The 16359-nt window shown below is 43.9% G+C and overlaps 2 protein-coding genes across 2 annotated transcripts; one reads left to right on the forward strand and one right to left on the reverse strand.

The window, feature by feature from the left end:
* Positions 1-4852: 4852 nt before the first annotated feature.
* Positions 4853-9996, reverse strand: LOC109773082 (pseudo histidine-containing phosphotransfer protein 5). Its single transcript, XM_020331782.4, has 8 exons — positions 9790-9996; positions 7330-7538; positions 7062-7206; positions 6605-6735; positions 6469-6537; positions 5543-5614; positions 5337-5409; positions 4853-5257 (listed from the first exon to the last, which is right to left on the reverse strand). The coding sequence occupies exons 3-8, from the start codon at positions 7119-7121 to the stop codon at positions 5204-5206; spliced, it is 459 nt and encodes a 152-aa protein (XP_020187371.1). The 5' UTR covers positions 7122-7206; positions 7330-7538; positions 9790-9996; the 3' UTR covers positions 4853-5203.
* Positions 9997-10166: 170 nt separating this feature from the next.
* LOC109773081 (uncharacterized) lies at positions 10167-15605 on the forward strand. Its single transcript, XM_020331781.4, has 10 exons — positions 10167-10597; positions 11074-11141; positions 11219-11299; positions 12372-12484; positions 12560-12625; positions 13217-13318; positions 13414-13846; positions 14152-14357; positions 14712-14875; positions 15037-15605. Exons 1-10 carry the CDS (start codon positions 10407-10409, stop codon positions 15194-15196), a joined length of 1584 nt encoding a protein of 527 aa, XP_020187370.1. The 5' UTR covers positions 10167-10406; the 3' UTR covers positions 15197-15605.
* The last annotated feature ends 754 nt before the right edge of the window (positions 15606-16359 follow it).

A 16359-nucleotide genomic window follows, 5' to 3' on the forward strand; every position in this document is an offset into this window, starting at 1 on the left:
AGTGGGGGTTGAGTGGTGTGGGTTCGCGACCTTTGAGACTCGACTAGGACAGCGGAGGCTCGACGCGGTAATAGTGGCGAGGCGTGCGGTGCGCACGGGACATGGAGACGGGCTAGGGCTCTGGTGGTCATACATGTGGCGAGACAACTGCGAATTTGACTCGGGATGACTACAAGCAATGGTGGAATTCCTTCAAGTTTCAGACAGGCGGTCAAGAAAGGAGCGGTGATGTTGGGTTCAGGTAACTCTTATGTGACACCCAATATGTGAGTTGTTCACTTTCACGCAGGTCAGTGATCAATGTGTGATGGTGTTGGACTGATGCCCTGGAAGTTGGAGCGCAAACTAGAGTAATGTGGAACTTAATTTTGCTCGAGTGTTGACTGTGGTCAAGAAAAGAGGGACTACAAGTTGCAGGTGGAGTCACATGGAGTCTTTGGAGTAGCAGCGGTACTCATGGGATAAGCTCAAGTCCAATGTACATGGAAGTTTGACGCATTGACAAATTTAGGATGGTGGAGAATATTCGTCAAGGTGGAGTTTGTTGGAGTTGTGTCGAATATTGTGTACAAGGTAGGTTACAGTTGGACTTGTAGTTGTATTGTGTTTAGATAGGATATGGAGTCGTGTCCAAGTAGGACACTTGTATCCTAGGCTCTCATATATAGCGGGGGTAGACACACGATGTAACGTATGCCAACATAATAGCACCGGAATGCAGGGGAAGCCGGCGGCATGTACCGGTGTCCAGGGCGACCGGGTGCGGTATTGTAGCGGTGTCATGGGAGGAGCGCCAATAGTCAGGCCCCGGGGATGTAGGCATATCGGTGAACCTTCGTTAACAAATCTCGATGTCGTGCGCGTGTGATTGCTTGGTCCTCGGATGATCGACGGTATGGCTCGGATTTATTCTAACAGGCTCGTCATATGAATACTCCAATAATATCACGTAACAGTTTTCTTAAGCATTATAAATACTTGCTTCTGTTTTGTTTGGTTCGCTAATGGATGCGCCGAATAACTCGATAAAGAAGACATATAATTTCAAGTTTGGTCAAAACAACAAGACTACGTTTTTCCGGACACCTGGCCCAGCCCCATTTCCATTGCTGAAAACGAAACCATGAAACAATAAAACTATTAACTGAAATCATCAGAAAACTCAAGTCGGTGCTTTTTTAAAAAGGCCTTACACTCGGCACAGCTACATCATCGCAGAGCAAAAGTCTAAAAAATTGGAAAACTGGAAAAAGTATATCAGTATACTTTTCCTTGAAAGAAAGAGGGATCCGTGGAATGTTTCAATGTACCGCAGTGAAGCTTTGATCGATACTCAGTCAGCAACGAGCAGCAGCTTTGATCGATACGCTTTGGCACGAAGGGCTGATGGATGAAGAATTGACGGCGTTAAGTGAAGCGTCCTGACGGCGTGGGCGGCATATACTTTTCGAAGTCTGGAAGCGCTGGAGAGAAGGGGATGGCGGGCGGCCGAGGGGCCCACTTGATGGCCGGCACGTTTGGCTGCGCTGACGCGTTCAAGCAGTTGAATCGTGTTCCCGCCGGGCCGGCCATTGAACTGAATACGAACCCCAACTGTTTTTTTTCTTTTTTGAACTGAATGCCGACTGTTCCATCCATTTTTTTTAAAACATTCGTTCATTTTCAATCATAGGAGCATGAACATCATAAATAATAAAAAATTACATCCAGATCCGTAGACCACCTAGCACAACTACAAGCACAGAAGCGAGCCAGAGGTGCGCCGCCGTCATCGCTCCTCCCTCACCGGAGCCGGGCAAAACTTGTTGTAGTAGACAGTCGGGAAGTCGTTATGCTAAGACCCCATAGGACCAGCACATCAGAACAACAACCATCGTCGATAAAGAGTAGCTAGATCGGAAGGATCCAACGTGAAGACACACGAACATAGACGAACGACGAACAGATCCGAGCAAATCCACCAAGTACAGATCCGCCGGAGACACAACTCCACACGCCCACCGGCGATGCTAGACGCACCACCGGAACAGGGGCTAGGCAGAGACAACCTTATTCCATCTTTAGGGAATCGTCGTCGTCTCTCCTTCTTGAGCAGGACACAAACCCTAACAAATCTCGAACACACATCTAAAAACGGAGCCCTCCCACCGGCAAGGGTCGGGATCCACTGCGCCCCAGGCCCTAATAAGGCCACCGGAGACGAGGCGGACCAGCGGCAGCGCCGGTGGGAGGTGGAGAAACCCTAATTGGGGAGGAGGCGGTTGTGCTGATATTTAATTAGTACCACAACGGTTTCATCTCTTCAAGCAGACAGGTACACAGTATCGAACGATTCTGAAATTATTAAAAGAACACCATCATATATTGATTTATTAAAACGTTATTACAATCCATCCTTACAACATAAGGCACATAGGACGAAAAAACTATTAAGAAGAACATGATCCGGTATATTATCAAAATTCAACCTCGCAATCTCACACGCCATCCTATTGGCTCGACGATTAATTTTATATAGCTTAAAGCTGGGCACGGAGTCTCTAATCCGAAGCTCACATGCACCTGGCTGAACCTAAAATCCAAAAGAATAATTTTTTAAAAAATCTTATAAACAATGATGAATGTTTCACTTGGGTACAAAATTTCCTGGTTGAATGACATTCGTGGAGATCTGGAAAAATGAAAAAAAAACGATGCTCCAAAAATAACTGTTTCATCTCTTCAAGCAAATAGGTACCGGACTACCGGCACAGTATCGCACGATTAAGTTCTTTATCTTTTATAAACACCCTCATATATTAATTTATTATTAAAAGATTATTACGATCCATCCTCACAACATAAGCCACGCATGACGGAAAACTATTAAGATGAACATCATCCGACCTATTATTGGAATTAAATTTCCCAATCTCAAGCGCCATTCGATTGGCCCGACGATTAATTTTATATAGCTTAAAGCTGGACACCAAGTTTTTGATCCTAAGCTCACATGCACCTGGCCGAACAGTAAAATCCAAAAGAATAATACAAACAAAATAAAAAAGATTGTGATAAACATTGATGAATGTTTCACCTGCGTGCAAATTTTCCTGATTGAATGGCATTCGTCGAGCCCTAATAAAATAAAATAAAAAACAATGCTCCAAAAATGGAGGTCTAGAAAAATGAGCAATGCTACATTCACTGATTGGATTAAGGGAGAGGGAGGGGCCCCACCCACCTGAAAATCAAAGGGGGGGGGGGGGGGTTGAAGAGAATTAGAAGGAAGGGCCCATAATCCCCCCTAATAAGCCTGTGCGCTTAGCATTTTTGCTAGAAAAATTGATGCCCAAATAGACTATTTTTTAAAGCATTTTGGAGCATCGATTTTATTTTTTGCCCAGACCTCGACGAATGACATTCCATCACGAAAATCTGTTTGCAGGTGAAACCTCACCATTGTTGATACCCAAAAGATATATTATTATTATTATTATTATTATTATTATTATTATTATTATTATTATTATTATTATTATGTGAGCTCAGGATTAGAAAAACACTTTCGTCTTAAAGCTTTGGAGAAGCATAGTGATGCTCAATACTCTTCAGATGAACAAGAGGGGGCCTGCCCAAAATTTTATTTGTAAAGGAAGCCACAAAAGAACAATCAGTCTCCAAATTATATAGGCTTGTGAAGAGTAATGTCGATATAAAGACCTACGATGCACGCCCGAAGCTCCGCTTCATCCACACTAGTGCACCGCACAATAAAGTCCCATAAAGATATGATAAATCACGAGAAGAGTTCCTAGCAACACCCCCCACGCTTGCGGTGCTAATGCTCTCCACAGACAGCATCGACGTTATCTTAATATAGTTGTGCGGGGAGGTTGCCACACCACATTAGAAGTTCTAACTTTGTCCTAAGTCAAACTTCTTTAATTTTGACCAAGTTCATAACAAATTTACTAATATCCACAACATCAAATACTACCTATGTCCAGAATTACTAGCCTAGATACATCCATCTCAGCGTCAAGTAATTCCGGACGGAGGGAGTATATGTAGTATGAAAATGTGTGTTATGATGTATCTAATAAAATTAGTTTTGTGTTTTAGATGTTGGTGTATTTTTCTATAGACTTGGTCAATGTAAAAAAAAAAGAATTCAGATATTTTGAAACGAAGGGAGTACATCTCAAATGGTCAAGTTTGTGTCGGCGCGAAGTTTTTTCCCCCTCTGTTCTTCGGCAACTGGGAGTTCATCTTGGTTTCCCTTTTATCATCTCTGCCTGCGTCGTCCCCAAAGTGGTTGCGACTTCACAGTCAGGCCACAAAGCGGGCGCATGTAAACAAATCAATCAATCAATACCCCCTGCAACAAGTTTGGCATAGTGAGATGTATCCATGGTAGCTCAGTCATACCCATCACGGGAGATTTCACAACTATTCCCCCGTTAGCTCAGTAATGTCCATCAGACGTTGATTAGAGCCATCGCAACCTCTCAGGCGGTCCTAACACTCCAAGTTCAGCCTACCACATCAGTGGTCACCGACGCACATGAGATTAAATTTCAGCTCCGCACAGCGACCCCTCGCAGTCTGGACGACGTCTCACACAAAATAAGGGCGGATAAAGGCAAAGCGAAAAAGATTTACTAACCTCTACAAATATCCCAGATAAAAAATGAAGACTAAATCAAATAAAAAGAGCGGCGAGTGATAGGTTTCAATTAAAGAGAAGAATCAATGGGTTCATAGTGTATTGTTTTTTTTTCACAGTTTTGGTCAAGTGAGGGGATCAAATCTGTAGTCGACTTTATTAGATGGCATCTTGAGAGGATATAAGAAATACTATGACCATTGCTTTCCAGTTAGCTGTTGTGCAAACATTCACAAAGCTTGTTGTATAAAATAATTAATTAATAACAGACACTTGCAAGCTCGGTTCGTGTTATTTATCGTACATAAGCGCGGACATGACATGACACGACTATATCAGACTATTATCCAACAGGACACCAACATGGCGCCCTTATGATTATAGTACAGTATGATACTTTTTTATGATCATTATAATCTTTCAGGCATTAATAAACTAGCTAGCACCCATGGCAGTACCAGGCATGTCTCCTGCTCCTGGGTCTTCTTTCTCTGCAACGATCCCGTATAGAGATATAGTGGTTCACCTCCCTGTAAAGCGCCAGCGGCCAGCGCCTTACATGCTTCCAGGCCTGGTCGCGGTCCTGGCAGGACCGGCTTGTCGCAGCAGCTGTGTGTGGCCATGTCATGTTGTTAGAACACATGGCGAGATCGGATACACAGAGTGATGATTGATTCATGAAGATTACCTGGAAGTAGGACTCCAGCTTCTGCCTCAGAATAGCATGCTCCCTCTTCACTTTCTGGAAAGTTCTCCTGCAACTGCATAATAATATATTAATATGGATGAAAGAAGACGCGTCGGTAGCGATTAACCTGTATGCTTTGGATATTAAACCACATGTCGACATGCTAACCAACTAATTAAGCAGGAGAGAGAGAGAGAGAGAGATACCCTTCAGCATTTTCTTCTCCACAGCTGTTCCTGAAAGATGTGCACTCATTGTTCATCTTAGAAGCGCCGATGCTGTGGCAAGTTGTATATGTTAAGCTTAAGCCCAAAACTTTACAGCAGAGTAGTATATAAGAAATGCAAAATGTCAGCTCTTTATATCATGGCAAAGGAGCTGCAAGCATGTCATCTCATGATACATATCATCATTTGTAAAAGGCCAATGTTTGCTACTCCACATGCATCCAACATCTAGTTGTAAAATGGACGCACATGATTAGTACTGCATGGTGAAAGCAATATAAATCTCTGCGTTAGGAGATCTCTGTCAAGAAAAAGAAAAACTCTGGTGTACACATTCGCTGAGGCACTTAAAGTAAAACAAAAACGTAGAAGCACCACCAAGCAAAAAAAAGAAGTAAACAAGGCACTGTTTCAAGAATTGAGGACGGCAAAAAAACATGGTTTCGAGAATTGAGGACACAAACATGCAGTGTTGAGACACATCTGATATCTAGAAGCACTGTGCTACAGGAGCTTTCTGGTGGCTCATGAAACAAATAGTCAACAGCTCGTTTGGCAATTTTCCTATCCATTATTTTCTGGTAGTAGTCAAAGGTTCAGATTAACTTCTGCAAACTTTTTTTTTTTTACAAAACCAAACAATTATCACTTTTCACCCACGAAACTGAGTTTAGCCATGCACGTCTATCCTTCAACAGGTGATGGCTTTCTAATCCAAGCTGACCAGTTTGTTGGCAAAAGCAGGGGTCCCGCCCAATAGGTAATCAAGACCAGTCAAGAATTTGCCTAAAAGGGCAACAAATTCAACAGCCTCTAAGAGTCCACCACGAATTTCTTTCACATAGGCATGCAACATGTAATCATCTATTGCCTAAAGATATTCAAACTTGACTGTCTGGACATACCTAAAACAGCTGCCTCTAAGCTGCTGCATGTGTGCATCCCATCTATTGAAATCTTTGGGATACTTCTCCCTGCAGTGTTGTTGTTAGATACTGCTTAACAACAATTGACCAAGTTTATGGAAGTGCCATTGCTTACATAGCTTGCTCAATGTTTGTCACTAGCCTCGCTGAGTCCTTGAAGAACAAGGAGACCACTTCTTCTGCAAAATTGGGGCTTGCTTCATCCTGCAAGTCCTCAACCTGGCAAAATTGCTCATCCAAATACCCCTGTTACCAAATATGATTAGCTAAATCAGCACATATCCATATCAACGCACATTAGAATAAGATAAGTAGCAGAAAAGGAGAGTTCCAAAATGGTTAAAAAGTATTCTTAAAGCATTGCTGAAAATAAAGAAAAAGTGGAATTTAAGCACTGCATGGTAGCAAACTTATTCAATATTTGTGCTTCATTCAGATTTTTCTAAGGTGTGTCAAAGTTTGAAACAGAGGTGCAAAGTGACAATTCTTGTCTTGGCTCTGTAAAGAAAACATGACAAGTGTTTACTGCATGAACTCTGATGCTTAATGTATGAGATGAACAGAGCACAAGCCTGATCAAAGAGGCTCCTTTTCAAGGATGCTGCTTGGCGTCGTAAATTAGCATACTCCATTTACAAGTGTTGAATGATGGGAAAAGAGGCTAAGCAGGGGCTGTGGGAGGCAAGCACAAAATGCATATCCAACTGGTCCATCTCTCTGCTTGTAGAAAGTTGAACATCAGGTTGTTTATATAGCTTCGGAGGCTTCACTGTTCCTCCACCAACATAAGTGGAAGTGAAGATATTTTGAAGTTCCGATGGCAAAGCCTTATCATCTTACATATGCCAATGGTTTTGTTGCAGCGTGTGCAGCATCTATTCACATTTTGGAGAATGACTTGAACATCAACAGACTGTGATGCTCCTCCTTTATATTGGCGTGTAGAAACCCAAACCTTTCTTCTTTGGTCTATGCAGATGGGTTACTACCTTCAGTCCATTTTTTCTACATCGCACATCATCGAGCATACAAATTTGACATCTGCAAACCTGAAGAACAAACTCCAGAAGAAGGTAAAAAGGTAAATAAAAAAACAATACTTATCACATAATCAGATACAGGTCAGCATCTGCATGTGATAGCTTCTGACAAGTTCTAAATTCTAACAACTTTCTCAAGGCTTGACATTATCAGACTAAATTGGGAAGAAGGAATCAATGGTCATTCATCAAGGGCGAAACAAAACAGCATTCTCTTTTTCCGGTGAGGAACATTTACATGGGTTCATGTATACATGCCTCGGTCTGAGCATACTGGAGTCCGAGAATCAAGACAATGAATAGAAAGAATATTACTTGATCACATAAAATGTTTCATGTGGTGGCTCATTCTTACAGGAAATGAACATTTGTCATGTCTGGATATATGAACTGTCCTGATAGAGGAAATTTTCTAGAGTGACACGTTGCAGGAACTAATACACGGACATAAGGGGAATGGTATAACAAAACAAGTGTTTGTTCATCTCAAAGTTCAAGCATAATGTGGTGATAAAATCATCGAGAACGATAGAGAATTCGAATAGGTCTAAGATATGCCTACTTTGTGCTCAGCCCAAAGAAAGGTAGAGAAAGAAAACGATTTCAATCTCCTTCCAACAGTTACAAACCAAGACTCTCTCAAATCACTGGACCACGTGGCACGTTATCAAGCTTTGCAAAAAGAAGCGAAATAGATCCATCCAGTGATTGGTCCAAGGATTGGTCTTCACCGCCCTTCAATCAGCATCACATCTTGATAAGAGAATCTGATGTGGAATGAAATAGCCCAAAGGCCCATTTGATTGGAGGATTAGAAAAGAAGAGAAGGTTCTAGGCAGACAAAATTGCTATAGCACTGAGTGATAAAACGACTGCAGAAGATGAATTAACATATAACAGTTACTACCTTCCCTGAATGTTGCATGCATTTATGTAAAGATCCTATAGCATGGTTTTCACTCTTCATCCTTGCAGCTGCATCGCTTTCCCTTTACATACAGAACATTCATATGACAACACCCTTCGGAAAGCGCATGCCAGGCCTCTACATGCAATAGAAGATGGAATATCTCTTCCAAGAAATTGCACGGGCATACGACAAGAAAATGTTCTCTTTAAACCACATTCAAGATAGTGTAGAAGTACATAATCCATTTGTTGCATTTCAAAACAAGACAACAACATCACTCAATTCATTATATATTTACCTGTAAATCTGTAACAAAGGAAGTCTGCTGTGCCCAGTAATATATGACACATAATGCCATGTTGGCACTTCATGCATGATTGAGGCATGAGGTTTTAAGTAATCAACATAGCACTCCCTCCCATATGATTCATCATAATGTCATGGTAATGTCTGATGATATTTGTATTGTGTATGAGAGGGTGCACATCAAGCGGTTATTGCTCACTACTTACCGTTGATAGAAACAATAATCGGATAATAGTTGCCCAGCTTTCGGGACTACACTCAAGGTTTTTTTTTAGATTTTTAGGAATATTAAATGAACAGTTTTCCGGGAAGATAGGGCATCTCGTGAAGTTTTACACACATCCTCTCAAAGACAACGAACAACATAGCGGAGATAGTACTATGATGAGATTCTTCAATCGTGGCTGCAAGAATTACCATATACATGGCATACATATCCTCTTGTGCGACTTTTCTGTTACCAGTGGCTTGTGTCGGCTGAGGAAACTAGGTATCAGCACGCTCTTCATAGTAACGACAGATGCGCCTCTGTAAAACAAAAGATACTATTCACGACGCGCATATACTCTACATGGCTGACAGCACACTTCATGGGCTCAAGCTTCATCTTCAAAAAGATACCTTCTATTAATCTTTTGTGCGCATGCTCACGATGTTCTTAGTTGCTCGGTGTTCAGATGATTCTTGTTTTGTTTTCGCGTGTAGTGAGTCCTTGCATTTGTCCTCATAATTTCAATTATAACGATGCGATTGGCGACCCATTTATTAGCAACCTCTAGCCAAACAATACCGCGAGATCTAAAATGGCGCTACCGATTATGCATATCAAATAAGCATACTCTGGAAAGCTCCAGTGACTTCCCTAGTTGGATTTACCAGACTCTGAAGACCAAACATCAAGATGGTAGAAACGCTACAGCATGCTTCTAGTGGGATCACGAACCTAGCTCGGCAAAAATGCGAAAATCTATTATACTTGAATAACAAGTTGGCAATCTCTGTCAAGGGTAGCAACGGGTAAGGCATGTCGCGTGGATACACTACCTCTTTTTAGATATGTGGATTCCGCGGCTGATGTGATGGCGCATGGAGAGTTGGAGACCCACTTTCCCCCCAAGTGACGCCCGGATTGGGGCTGCGCAAAGGCAAAGCCCCGGTGATGCCTACACCCGAGCGAGGGATTGGCGGAGGAGCGATTCGTCGACAGGAGCCCCGGCGACCAGTACAGCAGCGGCCCCAATCCTCCGCGCGACTGTGCCGACCCCTGCTCTCGAATCAGCACAAATCAGCGTGGATAAAATTAACCGGGAGCCGCTGTCGCAGTGCGGCAGACGATACGGAGAAGCGGGCGGACTCCGGCTTGACGCCGGCAGCGTTGCGCGGCTGCGCCTCTGAGGACTGAGAGGAGGCCGCTGCGGAGGAGCTCGTACGGGCAAATGGGCCGAATGGCCGCCCGGGGGAGATGTGTAATGGGCCGTGCACACGTGGACTGGACGGAATGGATGTGACGAGAAGCCTCGCGTAGTTTACACACACCTTGGGGGAAAAAAACTGGACCCAGGCAGCCCAGACAGAGACAGAAACAGCCGGAGAGAGAGAGGAGAAGCCAATCTCGCCTGCGATTGTGGCCGGCCGGCGTCGTCCCGTCCGTGCTCGGCGAGATGGAGGCGGAGTGGGTCTGGGACGGGACGGACCCGCAGGACGCCGCGGAGATGGAGGAGTTCGAAAGGGTGACGCGCGCCGCCGGGCTGCTCGACGAGAACCCGGGCGGCCAGGAGAGGTTCGAGAGGGAGTGGGAGCAGATGGAGGATGAGATCTACCGCCAGGTGCTCGCCATCGGCTCCTTCGCGAGGTCATCTCTCGACACCACTCCCCCCCTCTCGCGCAGCATCCGCGCCGTAGCCGTAGCCGTAGCCGTAGCGTGCTTGCTGTTCTAGGTCTAGGGGGCGGAACTGTAGAGCTCTACCGGTGGAATCGGCGGTGCGGAAGCCGCCTGCCTCGAGGCGATCCGCCCGAGAGAGCATTTCGGCGCCGAGAGCGTTAGGCCTGTAAACCCTAGGGTGGAGAGGGTGTGGTGATTTCAGGGAATGGATGTTTTACTCTCGTTTCGCTTATTAAAGATTATATAAAGAAGTATATTGTCATCCGGTCTAAACCCTAGTGTGGGGAGTGTGTGGGGATTTCAGGGAAAGGAGTAGCTCCACAGCTCCAAACACAGCATCCCTGACGGAAATCTCGCTATGTAGTCCTGATGATTGGCTGCGGATCGTGTTCATTAGATTGGATCATGGGACTTCTCATGCTCATTTCCTGATTCATGTGTGCCAGGTTGGATAATGATGGGGATGGACGTAGGGAATTCGGCCGTCAAACTGCACTGCACACCTATCTTGGCGGTAAATTATCAGTGCCGACCTCCATGTTTTTATGATGCTAACTGCATGTTCTAAATGTCTCTTTGCGTGTCATTCAGACGTTGATGATATACCGGGCAGAAAAGCTACTCTCTTAGATGCTGGTTCCATCCTCACCTTGCCAATGCTCTTTCTTCATGGTAATACTCTTCTGTTTCTGTATGTTATTTGTTAATTCGTTCTCAGCTCGCCAATGTCCTTTCTTCACAGTAATGCTCTTCTATCTCTGTGTTTTATTTGTTAATTCATGCACTTGTATCCTTTACTTTTAGTGTCTTTCTTTTGGCAAAGATTTTTATTGTCTTGATAACCTTGAAGATGCATGGATTGGTGCTTTGTCAAGTTTACTGAGATATCATTTAATAGATACTTTTTATGCCCCACAGATTGTGAGTGATTTGTCTAGTTTTGAATATGATAATCTGAATTGAAAAGCATTATTGTTGGTAGTTGTTTCCTTTAGAATTGGAGATTTGCAGATATAAAGACACGTGTCTACTTTACAGTAAAAATGTCAAGATGCCTTGGCTTTTCAATTAATAAAGCATCTAGCTCATGCATGCTAGCTTGTTTGTGCTGAACGACGACCTTCCGACAGCCAATAAATGGAAGGTTGTGGTTGAAACGCTTCGTCTTCCAACCGAAAGCGGAAAGCTGCAATTCTACCTCCTCCTCCCCTCCAAGCTCCTCCCTCTCACCCCCCCTCCAACACCACCCATGCCCACCTACAGTGTATCAATGGCTCACCCCACCCCGTTCCCGCCTAGTGTCCTCTCAGACGAGAACCCCTGTACCAGCTCTGCCCACCAGACATCTCTGCCTCAGCCGCCTACACCACTAGGCTGATGCTCCCATGGGCCCTGGCCATCCGTCTAAGATCAGGAAGCAGAAGGAAAATATTAGCTGGCGTTTCTCTTGATAATTGAAGTTTTCGTCTGTAACTAGATAAGTTATACTCAATAATGAATCGTCTACGAGCAATCCTAAAAAGGTAATATGCTGATAACTTGCTATTAGATTCTTTGGGATCCTGATAGGATGGCCTGTCAAAATAGTTTCTTAATTGCAAATCCAGATCCAGCGAAAAGAGGCACAATTTGGTATGGTTTGACCTGAATCGTGCACGGTTACACATTAGAAGTCATAGCATAAAGGTTATATTATTTTTTCTTACAGACTGTCAAATGTAATGGTGCTATGAATATTTCACAGGTGTCGTCCTGTTTCCTGGAGCTACCTTGCCTCTGAAACTAATTGAGGCTAGGTTTGTGGCAGCTGTCGAGAAGGCTTTAAGGCGTGATGATGCTCCGGACACAATAGGCGTGGTGCGTTCCAATCATGTTAAAATTAGTTGCTTTTACTTGTGGATTAATTTTTAAAGACTACGACTCGATGTATAGGTTCTCATGCACGGACGGCCAAATCATCGAAATTATGCTAATGCTTCAGTTGGAACCACAGCAGAGGTGCCGTGCATTTATTTCTGTTATGCTTTGAGTTGCAATTTCCAGACCAGTCTGAAGTTATTGATCAATCTCTATGTGCATGGATTATTCATTTGGTTAGCTTTTTTTCGTTCTAAATTCCCAATAGAGCTGTTTAGTGCCATGTGTATGCTAGTATTTCCTAGTTCTATATACTTAATACTTCCTCCGTCCTGATTTACGTGGCGCCTCGTTTTTTGTGATTTTACTTTGACAGTCAATTAGATCAATGATATATGAGTATGTGCCATACAAACAGTACTGCTGGAAACTTTTTTCAAATATAAATTCAATGGTATAATTTTTGTGGCACACAATCTACGTCTTACTGGGCAAGTAAATTGTCAAACTTGAACATTGAAATACGTGGGCGCCATGTAAATTAGGGCGGAGGGATTAGGGGTTATTAGTTACATGTGGTGGCATGGCACACATGTGATAAATTTCAAGATCCCTTGCATAATCTCGAAAGATAAAATGTTATATGTAATTCGGTGCGATTTGTCTTTTATGGTTAGAACTATTCTTCTGAACAGCCTGATCAGATCAGTTGGTATTTTTGTTTGTTTGCAGATACGGCAACTTGGACGGTCGGATGATGGTTCAATAAATGTTAAAGCACGTGGTCAGCAACGATTTCGTCTGATCCGTTACTGGTCGGATGTTGATGGGGTGGTAAGTCTAAGATCTAATTGGGTAGTCTTGTTTTATGTTCTTTTGAATTAGAAGCAGGACAAATGTAGCTTTGATTCATTTACTCTTGTCCTTAGGTGTGGGGTGAGGTTCAAATCATTGAGGAAGATCCTCCACTGAGAACTCCAAGAGGTGCATTTGCACAGCTAGCTGCATCTAGGAGCTGCCGGCTGCATACTTCTTCACCAGTTATGAGCTTGGATGTGTCACCAATGAAACAACAGGGCCATATGGATTCAGGCCTAGATTGTGATACTCCTTCTGCAAGTGATTCAAGCTCACAGTCTAGCAATTCAACGAAGCCTTCTGGTCAGTCAGGCGAGAATACCAACATGGATGAGGAGGATTATATTTGCTCGACACCCTCGAGCTCAAGAACAGATACAAAGCACCAGCACCAGTACAATGCTGCTAATTACTCGAAGAAGCCTCTTCAGGCATCATTGGCCTTTTGGCCTCAATGGGCTTATGAAATGTATGACCCATATTCACTTGCCTGTAGAGCTGCTGGTATGTGAAGCGCTCCTATTTCATCAAACTGGTTTCTTACGAATCTTACAGTGCATTCTTGTCATTACGTGTCTGTTTGGTTCATATACCAAGTTTGCCAACATTTGACACACTTTTTTGCCATACATGCCTAAGGTTAGGCAGTTAAAATTGGCGCCACACTTTGCCATACTAACTTGTGGCCTGACAAAGTGTGGCAACCTTAGTATACCAACCAAATTTGCTCTGTGTATATTGTTTTCATAGGAAAAACATCCTCTCACCAAAGTAAAGGAATGATAATTGTGCAAATCCTTTTGTTGCAGATTTGTGGAGACTGATAATCAAAACGCCAAGCATTGATGAGCTTGTAAAAAAACCAGATCTTTTGTCATTTTACATCGGAAACCAACTTCCAGTATCGGAACCTGTGAGACAAAAATTGCTGGAGATTAATGGGGTTTCGTATCGCCTACGAAGGGAGATCCAGCTTCTAAAGGCCTGTGATCTCATAAAATGTGGATACTGCAAGGTAACAATCTACTGTATCTGGAGGTGATATTTTAACTAGTTTCTGACTGGTTTTTATATCTTGATGTTGATCCGGTTTCACTAGTTTGTGGTCTGTTGCTTTCATTAAAAAAATAGCCTCTCTAGCTCACCTGTATCACAGCATGCTAGATTAACATGTTATTTTGCAACAAGGCTTGGTCCAAAGTTGCACCCAGATACTTGGGCGCTGTTGCCTCTTGCAGCTGCTTGATGAGTAATGGCAGTAATGTAAAACCAAGTTGCTTCTAATCCGTATTGCTCATGTGTAGCTAAATCAAAGAATTTCAAGATTATGGCCATTACTCTATTCTGACATGTATGTTAATTATGGCAGTCCGAAATAGCAAAACACAGCGATGTGGTGGTGATGTCTAGCGATGGGCCTCTTGGTACTTACGTTAACAATCATGGGTACGTGCATGCAACGATTACTGTGAACAATGCAATGGGGCTTGCTCTCGAGGGGGATCCCACAGAAGAACACAGCTGGTTTCCAGGGTATGAGCCTTCTTTCACGACTCCTTGTTTATCTTCCAGTCACCTCCGTGTTTATTCTTACGATATTTGAACATCTTCCAGTCACCTCCGTGTTTATTCTTACGATATTTGAACGTGAGATCAAACCATAAGCACATTTATCTTGCTATATATATGTGCAGATACGCCTGGACTATCGCGTCGTGCGCGTCCTGCGGTTCCAACATAGGCTGGCTGTTCAGTACCACCAAGAGGCACCTCCACCCGAAATCCTTCTGGGGGATCCGCAGCTCCCAGATTGCGGATGTTGTAGATGTAGAACAACAACAGGAGGAAGAATGATGCCGCCCTCCATGTACAGCGAACCCTGTCTTGAATTGTGCCGTCTTCTTTTTCTCCGTTTCCGCAGACTTAGAACCTAGACCGAGAGCGTGGCGCCTGCGCCATCCTTGTCGCGCTCTCGTTTTTAGCCTAGCCCCATATATACCCGCCGTTCATCGTCAGAGTGGTAGCCAGTGAAGTTCCTGGGAGACTAATAACCACCCTCTTCTTGGCCATGTTGTGTGTACTGTCGTTTGTGTGTGCGCGTAGTCCGTTTCAGAAATCTGCTGAGATGCATGTAGTGCACACACCTAGGCTGGCTAATAAGTTTACCGGATGCTAAACAAGGCATGTCTGTGGAAGTCTGTACTTAAATAAGCGTGTTATGTTGAAACAAAAGTCCACCTGCATTTGAAATGATGCTTGGAAATGTGGCTCCTTTGTAGTAGATCTGGGGAAGTGCGTGCGGCTTTGTGGAGAGGAAAGTAGAAAGTTGCACTTGCACTTGCCATACCCTATACGGTAATGCAGTAGAGTATCGGTATAGTGGGGAAGTGGCCCTGATACCCGAGTGAATGAGTGGTATCTCCACAATTTACTCCATCGCCATGCTTGGTAGCAGTAGCACCGAGCTGGAGGCAACAGGGTCGCCGGCCCAGCTGAGCTAGCGCAAGTGGCGCGAAGCAAATGCATATGGAGCGTGTATTGTCGGTTTGTTCCAGCCAGCATCTATGGAACCGGTAGCGATTCGGCCGGTTTTGCAATACCGCCTTCGTAAAAGCGAGAGAGACCTGACGCTCACGGACGGCACAAGGACGAGAGGGGAAACAAACAGTGACAGAGAATGTGCGCTTCTCTGCGTCTGTATGTTGATGCATATCTGTATTACCTGCCAGCCCTTCCAATTCCATGGTGCACAGAGATCACTTGATTGACGGTGATAATAGTAGTGCTACGTACGAAGTATGGATATGTGCACATAATTGTTTAAAGCTGCAATTGTGGTGGAGGTTGCACTTGATGGTAAGCATGCCGAATTGCTCAATTGCGTACTCATCCCCGTACGACTTTTGTGGTCGGCGACGCGCATGCAACTCGGCCGTCCACGGACAACTAACCAACCAACCAACAATTGCATTGCGTCTTCCCAGAAATAGAAATGCCGGCAAATCCGTTTCAAGAAA

This window comes from Aegilops tauschii, chromosome 1 (assembly GCF_002575655.3).
Source record: "Aegilops tauschii subsp. strangulata cultivar AL8/78 chromosome 1, Aet v6.0, whole genome shotgun sequence".
NCBI lineage: Eukaryota > Viridiplantae > Streptophyta > Magnoliopsida > Poales > Poaceae > Aegilops > Aegilops tauschii.